Here is an 11,207-nt window from a genome sequence, read left to right as displayed (position 1 = left end):
TTTATTTGTTTATTCATTTGGCCCTTTCCTTCCATTTTTGTGTTCGTGCGATATTGCAGTATTGTCAATTTTGTTAATAAAGAGCAAGTGTGTGTATGCTCTATGTTGAATGTGGTCTCTGAATTATTTTTTATTTTTTTGGCTTATATTTCTGAAACGACTTGGTGAAAATAAGGAAGCTTTAACTGGAGAGGGATTTGATGTTCATATAATGATACATTTTCAAAAACGTTTCAAGAAAAAGTTTGCAAAAGTATGAAAATAATATAATAATGAAATGACCAAAAGGGTGAAGAAACCTCAATGCTAAGAGAGAGAAAACATCACTTATTTTTGTATTTCTTACACTGCACCTTTTCCAGTAGAATCATAGTGTTTATTATAAAAGTCTAATGGGTCTCAAATTGACTGGAGATAAAAAGCATAATTTCTAAGTCACAAATCACTGGTATAAACAGAAGATTTAATTCTCGAGGTGAATTTATGTCGTCAATATGCACCATAGTTATCAGTAATTAAGGACAGGATAAAATGTACAAAATGTACCAATGTTTTCACATGAAAAACAGAAAATTCTTTATTGTTGAACTGCAAATCAAACAACTTTCACAAAATATATGTCAAACTAAAAAAAAAAAAAAACGTGTATACATATTGCCATCAGAAATCAAAACATACTACCATAGCACCTTAATTTTTTCCTCAAGCTTTCTAAACATCTGCATTAGTTTGAGAATAAAAGAATAAAACAATCCCAAAAGGAGAAAAATAATCGCTTTGGGACCTGATTTTAGATCTAAATTTATTTCACATTTGAATTCTATTTTAAGACCCACTCCGATCATCTTCTGATCTATTTTAAAAGTGTTCCTGGTGGTCTTTTAATTATGATTATGCTGCATTTAGTCAAAATGGAGAACATCGTTTCTTCAGAGCGGCAGAAGTCCATTAGAAATTTGTCTCAGAAATTGTGGGCGGGACCGTTGGCACAGAGCAACTCCACCCCCACTTCCTATAATAGCTTACCCTACATAAAAGCATCTCACACTCCCAACTGTACAATTCTGAGTCAGATGCCAGCTCGGACTAAGAAAATGAAGATGTGCATGTGGATGCATCAGAATGGGGCGGAGCAGGGAGCTTGTGGCTCCGCCCATCATATTTTCTATCTCACAAATAAGCTCTTTTTTAAACTGCATTTTTTTCCTGATTAATACTCAGAAATGCTATTTTAAATTTTTTTTTGCTGTACGTTTCCTCAATCATCCAAAAAATCTCATAAGAGTAATCTAAAAACACTATTTTCATTAAAGTGGGTCTTTAATTCCTAAATTCAGGTGTGTTGAAGCAAAGCGTAAAGTGTAGGAAAACTATTTTTTTTTCAAATTCAAAATTGTAAGTTCTTCTGAAATGAATTCTATAGATATTTAAGCTAAAAAATCTACAGATTTTTAGCTCCGTGGCATTCTTCAATGGTAACTAAAAATCAAACTTAAAACTGACTTTGATCATTCAATATATTACCTTTATATTTGCCTTAAAATGTTATGCAATCTGTGGTTAAAGTCAAGTCATAATAACTAATGAAAACAGATGTTTAAGAGTTAAACTAATAAATATGCTACCAAGAAGCATCTGACCGTTTCCATGACGACTCCCGTCTGTGGTTTCACATTTGTTTTCAAAGACTCCATGAATAACTATTTCGAGCAACACATCCCCAGGTTTTCCAGAAATATATTAAGTCTTTCTTTTAAAGAGTTTTGCCTTTTTACCCATTTTTATTCACTTCCTATTTTCAAAATAAAAGCCCTGCTTCCCCTTCTGCTCACCACTTGTGTAGTTCCCATCCATTGATATAAAAAACCAGCTGGTTTCAAGCAAACTGATCTTTGGGATTAAATATGAACTTTTGTTCTAACACATTTAAATCACTTAAAAGACTAAGTGTTCCCAACAGGACGTGTTTTAATCATTTTTTAACCAAACTGTGTTTTTTATCAACTCAGAACAGAATTATTGCTTGCATTAATATACTTGGGTTATTTTGTATCCATCAAATCAATGTTTAACCAGAAAAAGAAAATATAGTAAAAACAACCAAAGTATAAAAAAAACTATTTCCAAAATAAAAGCTTGAATTGGAAATATTGAGGAAATTAACATTGGCTCAAAGCTTTTGCTCAATACTGAACTTTACTCATAATCCACATTTACAAAATCTTCCAATCTCTATTATAAATATTAGTTTCTATCAAAAAAAGATTGAAATCTCCTTTTAATCTCTCAAAGAACTTTTGTCTTTAGATGAAAGTGCAAACTTGCAGCTTCCCTTCCTACTTTTAGCATTCCTGTTTAGCAGTTCAGTGCTACAAACATTTAAAAAAGATTTTCTAAAGTATCTTAAATGTAAACGAGGAATAACTGCATCTTGAAAGGAATTAAAATCTCTAAACTCACACCACTGGTCAGCTGGTTCAGATAGATGGAATTGATTGATTTTTTGTCAATCACTGCATTTTGATAGTTTATGTTCAATTTAAATGTATTTTTATGTTTTGTAATTTATTCTGGACTCAGATCATTTCATTCCATTAACAGGCTTCTACCCACAATCATGACATCACAGACTAGCTTTGCTCCACCCTAAGCTCCTCCCATTTTAAAACAAGGCTACTTTACTTCTGAGAAGTTCCATCGTCTGTCAAAAACAAAAAAAGATCCATAAATTACTATGGATGAGCAGCCAGATTGTCCGTTTTCATCTGATCCCAAAGCCCTCTGGAAGACTTTGGCTCAGAGAGATCCCAGCTGGACGTAGCCCCCTGCTGGAAGCGTGGTCAGGCTGGGCGGCGTGGTGAAACGAGGGTCCAGTTTGGGCACAAAGTCTTTAAAGTCTCTGGACGCCTGAGTTCCAAACACGTCCAGCAGCTTTCGGTTCATCAGAGCAAATCTAGGAGGACGAAGAAAACAGAGTGATCCATGAAGAGAGTAAATGACTCTCATGTTCCTGCAGTCACAGCATCAGTTAAGCATAAGCGGCTATATTCTGTAGCGTGCATTCATACCTGCCCTTAGTTAAGCGTAGCAAGAACTTCCAGTATGAAGGCCTGAGATTTTGAACTTCCATCACAGCCTGACAACACAAAAACAAAACTTCACTGAACCTGCAGGAAGAACACAAGCAGGTTTGGAATCCTCCCCATAGACAAATGTACAGAGGAGAACCCACAGGGTCACAACTGGCTGCTGTTCTTTGGAATCTTTTACACATGGTTTGCTTTTTAATTGAAATTTGTTGGCTACTGTTAATTTGTGGGTTAATTTTACCCTAAACGCTCAGAACTGTCTGGATTATCCAAAGTAAAACAAATATTTTTTTTTAAATCAAAATGACTGAATAAATATTCACAAATAGTCTGGAAAAATGTACGACGCTTCTCGTGGGTTATTCTCAACATCTTTTGCTGACGTGTTACTCACAGCCTGGAAACAGATGGCGGTGGAGATGGAGTAGATGATTGTGTCAGCATGGGGGAAGTAGGGGAAATGTCCAGCCTCGATACCTTTGAAGTACATGGTCTGAAGAGACAGGAGGAGATCCGGGTTCAGAAAACTGAATTTTTGTTATGCAAACTAGATTGAGGAGAAACCTGAATTACGTAATTCAGATGGTTTAAAGATTTTTCTATATTTAGGAACGTTCAGAGTTCATCCACCTCCAAACTGTCCATAAACTACAAACATCTGGTGAATTGAAGCCTTTAACATCAGAGTGGTGACACTTGAATAGCACAGATTGTAACTTTTAGGTTTATGGCGTTTATGTCTTCCCCCTTCAACACTTAGAGAGTCATTTGGGTCAATTTTTCACAACATCCAAACAGGAACCAAAGTTCTTGTTTTTATACTAATGTTACTATTATGATAACTATAAACAAGCTTTTTGTTTTTAGCAAAACAAAATTAAGCTTTTTTTTTTTTACTTGAAATAATCTATAATTTTGGTCAGTGATTTCACATGACTTCCTTTCAAAATAAAAGCATTCCTGTGTCAGAATCATCTCAATACAGAAAATCATTCCATTTTTTAATTTTCAGACAAAAAACTAAATCAGAGCTACTTGACTTATATTTTTACTTAACAAACACTTAAAACCCTTGAATTTGTTTAAAAATAGAAAAACCAGCACTCAAAAATCTGTCAAAAAGCTTCTAAGACGCAATGTCCATCAACTATCCTATAACGTGAACACACTCATATTTCTGGAATGTCATTCTCACACTGTCCTCATTTATATCTTCTCACTTTGTAATATTTTGGATGTTCGGTCTGATCAAATGTCTGAGTCTGATTTCAGCGTTTTACCTCCACCAGCTTAGAGAAGAGATACATGGATATTGTTGTGCTTTTGTAGAAGAACATGGAGATTCCAGCCAAGAACCCTGAAGACACACAAGACACGAGACGTATTAAAGGAAAACATTTTTGGGGATTTCTGTGGAGGGATTACGATCCCGTCTCACCAGCTATCAGGGCGTGCAGCTCGTCGTCGATGTTACGGATCCAGCGCAGAAGGCAGCTCGCGCCCTGAATGAAAGTGAGATCATTTTAAAAAACAAGTGGAAAAATGTACAATAACGGATCCACTCTGATGAAAATGTCTTCTTGTGGAATTTTTCTGATAATAAAGACAAATATGAAGAAAATGAAACTTAAAATTGCATTTCTAAGTACATTTTTTAAATCAAATTTTTGCAGCTCTGTAGAAACTATGCCATAGAAAGCGACAGTTTAAAAATTTTGGCTAAAAACGGCAGAATCATAATTAAAAGACCAATGGGAACGCTTTTTAAATACATCAAAAGATGATGGGAGTGGGTCTTTAGGAGGGAAAAAACAGGTGAAATGAGCAGGCGCGGTTCTGAACTCACCTTGTAGATGCTGACAAAAGAGCCTAAGAAGGCTCCCAGCTGGAAGTTGTCTTTGTTGTAGAAAATGGAGGGAAGCCGCGAGGGTTTGGAGAAAATCTGTCTGAAGGCCGACGGCACTTTAATACAACACTGGATAAGATAACCGATACTGAACATCCGGACGAAACCCTGCAGGCAAAACAAACAGACACCGAATTTCCTTGAAAACAGCCTTAAGTTGATCAGAGAGACCAGGACAAGCCTTACTTTAACACAGTAGGAAATGCAGTTGTCTTGGTAATGTTTACAGCATGCGTGTCTTGGACCCCGTTTGCATCTGGAGACAAACACAAATGTAAAACCTGCTGCTGGGCTCCAATACCAGACGATTCCATCAAACTTACATAGATTCTAGAAGCTTTCTGGTTTTGGCGATCAGGTTTCTCCTGCTGGAGCTTTCCGGCGGCAGCGGTGGACGGTTGGGCTCTACGGCAGCGGCCGCCTCCGCGGGCCTCGAACCCTCCGTCAGAGTGGAATGAGTGGGAATCTCCTCTTTCCCAATGATGAATCTGTCACCAAGAAAGCATTTGAAGTTTCATCCACTCCTTGATTGTTTCATTTAAGACAACAGAAATAAAAAAATAAAAAAATGTAAACTTACTTTAATGCAGAAAAGACAAAACCTTTAAGACCGTCGTTACTCCTAGAACAAAGTCAAAGTTGACATTTAATATTGAATTTTCCCTCCATTTATTTGACTGTCTAAAACTACACTTCAATATAATAAAACATTAGACCGTTTTAAGAAAAAAAAAAAAAAATTTTTGAGCCCCCTCGTACTGTCTTACAATATTTCGTGATACTTATTGCATCGTATCACTGCATTGATACCAAATCAGAGTCCACGATTGGTCAAAGTTCTGTGCATTTTGTAAATGGTCGTAAAAACTTCCACAGCTACGGGCAAATGCAGAAGTCTGAAATGAGCATTACATAGACGTTTCATTGGAAGTAGCTACTTGAATGTTCATTTCCATGTAGTGCTGCCACAAACGATTATTTTAATAGTCGACTAATCACCAATTATTTTTTGCGATTAGTCGACTAATCAGGTCATGCACAAAGTGGATGTAAAACAGACATCTTAACCATCATTAGCTTTAAACTAACTTAAAGCCAGATATATAGCATTATTTAAAAAACATGCTAGTGGGATTGCTTTAAGCTGAATTAGGCCAGTTCCTTTAAGCTCGTCCAGTCTTAATGGATGTCATAAAAATAGAATGTATCCATCGTCATGAGTGTGGTAGGTGTATCGTAAAGTATTCGTCAGCTCGGGAAGTATGACGTACCAGTGATGCTGTCGTACTGAACCCTTTTGCTCCTTACTGACTGCAAATAACACACATATGGGTTCAGGTGATTGGGAAATTTACAGGGAATACGCACTCATCGGCTGTGGTGCAGCGGCGGGGCGGTCGACCTCTGATCGCAGGTTTGATTCCCATGCGTCAAAGTGTCCTTGAGCAAGACAATGAATCCCAAACTGCATTTGGTGGAAGGTTGGCACCAGTGTTCGGCAGTGGAGCTGCCATCAGTGTGTGAATGGGTCTGACTGTAAAGCACTGTGCAGGATTTAGGGGTAGATCTAAAAAATGATACAGTGTGCCTGTGTCTCCCTCCTTCATTCTTGTGTGTCTTTTTTAGTGTTCACTTCAACCTCTTACCATGCTGTGTACATGAACATTTTTGCTTAACAGGTTCTACAACTTTGATATTTTGTGTGGATCTAAATCTGGTTTGTCCATTTTTCACCCACAGAGTGCATAGATCAACCTATAGGGGGCAGCTGTGACTAAGCTTTTTAACAAACTCCATCAGCTGGTGGACGATTATAAACCCCTCAGTACTTCCATAGTTTTTCTAAAGCTCATCGTTTTTACAAATAGATCCATGAACATTCAAAATAGGTTCAGAATATTGGATCTGTTTTATCCTAAATGTTCTAACTTTTTCAGAATAGGACAGGGATTCTCAAAGTACGGCCCGTGGGCCGGATCTGGCCCGGCCCCCCAAACAGTTTTGGCTAAATTAGACATTTTTTCCAGTTTATTAGGCTAATTTGGCATTTAGCTAATATTTCAGCTTCATACTAGCTGTTTTGACTAATTTAGGGTTTTTCAGTTTTTAAGGCTAATTTGGAGTTTAGTTAATAATTTCGCTTTATGTTAGCTGTTTTGGCTAAATGACACATTTTCAAATTTTTTAGGCTAATTTGGCATTTAGCTAATATTTCAACCACATGCTAGCTGCGTTGGCTAATTTAGACATTTTTTTTACTTTTTAAGGTTCATTTGTAGTTTAGATAATATTTTAGCATTATGCTAGCTGTTTTGGCTAAATTACACATTTTCTAGTGATTTAGACTAATTTGGCATTTAGCAAATATTTCAGTTACATGCTAGCTGTTTTGGATAACTTAGAATTTTTTGAGTTTTTTCAGCTAATTTGGCACTTCACCAAAATTTTAGCTAGCTATCAGCTTCAGCGTTTTCAACTATTAGCTTCAGTGTTTTTAGCTAACAATTTAAGCATCTTCAGCTATTAATCTATCGCAGCTATTAATCTCTATATCTGCATTTTAAAGTGTCAGAATCATTTTTTCTGTGAAGATTACAAAAATGTATTATTTAAAATTTGGCTATGTGTGGCTTTCTGGAAAACCATGCATTTTTATGTTTAGGCTGTGATTTTCCTACAAACCGACCCCGGCCCCCCATCCGAGAAGAAAATAGTTATGTGGCCCTCACAAGAAAAAGTTTGGGGACCCTTAGAATAGGATAAGAGCGAGTTCACACGATGATTTACACTCTGGATAAATAAGGTTTTCTGGATGAGACTTAAAAATATTAGTGTGTCACAAATCAAGTCTTACCTGAAGAAAAACATGAAGAGTGATGCAGTGATGCAGAACAGCAGCACCTGAGAGAGAAAAACACATGATTTATTTCATCACAACAACACAGTACAGCAAGGTATGTGTTCAAAATGAGACTTTGCCATTAAAAATAAATATTTTTTTGACTTGTTAGCAATGGTAGTTGCTAAATTAAAACATCATATCGCGTGTATTTGATTAAACGTTTAAAAACAGCTTCATATGGGTAAATTTAAACATCCCAGTAAGTTCAAGTCTTGTTCATCAGAATGCTGAAAAAGGTGGTTGGGTAAAGTGGCTCACCTCTCCGTGTTTGATGGGTTTGACAATGCCTCGAGTCGCGGCCATGCGGAACAGCGTTTCTGTTGCCTGGCAACAATGAGAGGCTATTAACCACGCCCACAGTGCACCGAAACAGACCGACTGCTAACGACATTTGAAACTTCACCAAAATAAAAGCAGCTCTTACTAGATTTGCCATGTAAATGGTCAGCAGACCTCTCCTGGGAAGGAAGGACAGCCAGTTAGACCTCCTCAAACTGAACACCAGACAACAAGAAAACTCAGCTGTAGCTCCACCTGCTCTTTCGCTCCAGAAGGATGGCGATGTAGGAGGCAGGGAGGGCGGCGCCGAACCCCGACCAGGAGTAGAACCCTCCAAAAAGTTTTCTGAAATTAAAAAAAAAAAAAGACTTTTGAGTTTCCATTTTCTATAATAAAATCAAACATACATTAATCACGCTTTTCAGGCAACTTAGCAACAAGTATATTTACAATAGGTGAAATTTTTAAGTAGTTAACCTGAATTTTTTACAATTATTATAGATGTTTTAGGACTTTAAAACTCCTTACTGCACACTTTGTACACTTTTCTCAGACGGACATGAATATTTTCACACTTTTCTCTCTTGTTTTAACACTCAAAGTTCAAACTTTTGCAAAAATAACGGGAATGTTTCAACAAATGAAAAGAAAGATCTAATCAAGATCAGAGATTTAAATACATTTTGGGAGCTAAACAGACCTTGTAAAGGAGATTGATTGATTGAACGATTGATTGATTGATTGAACGATTGAACGATTGAACGATTGATTGATTGATTGATTGATTGATTGATTGATTGATTGATTGATGAGGTCTACAGCCAATTAGGACAAAGAACACAATGTGCTAAAAGAAAAAAAAAGAAAAGAAAACTTGGACTAAAATCATTCTGCGAATCTGAGAGACTGCAAAAGGTGAACCGTGATACAGTGAGGGACACTGCATTCCTCAGATGGGACTGACACAGTTTTGTAGAATGTTTGAAGTGTTCATGAGATAAATCAGTGCAGGAATAACTTCTGATCTTTTTGGAACAACAAAACTGTAAACAATTACAATAAACATCTAAAATACAGTCTCAAACAGCTCAAACATGAACAAAGAAATAAACACCTTGCTTTTTTAACATTCAACTTTAATAAAACTGAAGGAAACCCAATTCCACGTCTCACCCATTATATATTAAAGTCTATGGTCTCACCTTAAAATGCAGAAGAAAACAATGAACAGGCTTCCATTAGCTGTTAGGAAGGAGGTCGACCACAGGATCTCTGGAAGAAGCCTTTTGACGTAGTAATCTTTCTTCCGTCTCCGCAGAATGGCTGCTATCTGCAATAAAAAAAGTTAGTGTGCAGCTACAATAAATTATCTACAGCATCAAAGCACCAGAAGTAAAAGTAAAAATACATTTCACATATCTCATTAGACAAGAGTAGAAGGTGTCAAAACTTGCCAAAGAAGCCTGGTTATATGAAGTATTTGACTTAGCCAACCAGTTAAAATGAACTATGAAACTTTTGATGACAAGTATTGATTAACTAGCTACCTTGACCTGAGGGTTCAGCACAGTTACAACAAATATAATAGGTGAACTTGGAGAAATAGTGTTAAAAGGAAGTATAGGTTGTTGGTTCAACCTATTATGCTATGCTAATGTCACATTAGTAAGTGCCTCTATAAAGGTAAATAAAGAGAAAAACTTAAGTTGAGGTTAAAAAATGATCAGATTATTAGATCTACACACATGAGTGGAGTAATAGCAAAATTACATGTCTGACAGCTACAAAGACATAGAAAGCACATTTAAAAGCACCTGAAAAAGACAGATTCACCTCTATTTGTTATATAAATGTCACTGTTATGACACAATCATGTTTTTTAGATTAATTTTGCTGCTGAAAAAAATTGTTTTGTCACAAATAAATATATGAAATATTAAAAAACAGTCAAGAAATATGGGAAACTGCTTCACTGTTCTACTAGAGAAGGTTTATTTTCACGTCGCTTTATATCAGAGTGACCTTAAGTTCAGTATGCTATTTTGCACACAAGTTCTGCAGTTTTCCTTCTAGAACACTCCGTTTTATATTTATGGACTCGCTGCTGCTTTGACGCAAATTGTAGCCTGGCAATTTTATTAATAAAGTTTTGTTTTGAATTTGGTGCAATAAAGTCTTCGTCGTAGCCTTTTTTTAAATTAGTTTGACAGCACATTCGCGAAACGTCACTGACTTGAACATGGACCATTCGGTCTAATCTAGATTAGTTCGCTTCTTAATCAGTTAGCCAAACTTGGTTAGCGCGCTAACTTCAGCTAACTCCCGTGCACTCTGGTTGCGGCGTGGAAAGCCTTACCAGGTACAGAGGGGCGTATATTTTGAAGGAGACGTCCAGAGCGGCACCGGTTATGTCCACGGCGGACCGCACGCACGACGGCTCCCAGGTGTGCCCAACTTCGTAGCAACTGTTAGGTATTTTACTGAGGGCGGCCATGTCTGCGAGCCCGCACAGACCGCAATAAAACCGGTTGTCTCTAGGTGTGTTTGAGATTGTCAGCGCCAGATCGGTACCGGACGCAAGACCGGTACCCCGCATGCGCGAATCAGACGTCACTTCCTCTTTTAACTTTTTTCTACCCAAACTTTATTTGTTCATATGCAAAACAATTTTGGGTAAAACATTCAAAATGAGCTGACAAAAACAAAAATGGCGAAGTGTACAGAAATAAGAACAATGATAGGTAAAAGGTAGTTAAGGGCAAGGCAATTTAAAATAACAATAGTTTTGCTATATTTTGGTAAATTACTGAAGTTTTCTTGTTTTTGTTTGAAATGCTTTTAAGACACTTGAATTTTTCAGAAAAATAATTCAAAAAGATACTTAACGAAGGGCAAGTGTTTTACCATTTACATAAATGAATGAAATGTTTGCACAAAATATTACAAAATGTTATAAAATAAAGTATTTCTGATGAAAACTATAAATTTTGTCATTCTTGTTTTCATAATTAATGTAGAACTGCTAAATTCC

The 11,207-nt window shown here is 36.6% G+C and overlaps 1 protein-coding gene across 1 annotated transcript; it reads right to left on the bottom strand.

Moving 5' to 3' along the window:
- Positions 1-551: 551 nt before the first annotated feature.
- On the bottom strand, positions 552-10,772 carry tmem135 (transmembrane protein 135). The gene is made up of 15 exons (XM_024265914.2): positions 10,533-10,772; positions 9,379-9,506; positions 8,432-8,521; positions 8,322-8,355; positions 8,156-8,221; positions 7,850-7,896; positions 5,576-5,617; positions 5,319-5,483; positions 5,182-5,251; positions 4,936-5,103; positions 4,528-4,591; positions 4,370-4,446; positions 3,484-3,582; positions 3,069-3,136; positions 552-2,953 (listed from the first exon to the last, which is right to left on the bottom strand). Exons 1-15 carry the CDS (start codon positions 10,770-10,772, stop codon positions 2,797-2,799), a joined length of 1,515 nt encoding a protein of 504 aa, XP_024121682.1. The 3' UTR covers positions 552-2,796.
- Between the last annotated feature and the right edge of the window lie 435 nt (positions 10,773-11,207).

Source organism: Oryzias melastigma, linkage group LG14 (genome assembly GCF_002922805.2).
Source record: "Oryzias melastigma strain HK-1 linkage group LG14, ASM292280v2, whole genome shotgun sequence".
Classification (NCBI taxonomy): Eukaryota; Metazoa; Chordata; class Actinopteri; order Beloniformes; family Adrianichthyidae; genus Oryzias; species Oryzias melastigma.
Note: the sequence above shows the minus strand (reverse complement) of the source record. Positions and strands in the feature narration are given on the sequence as shown.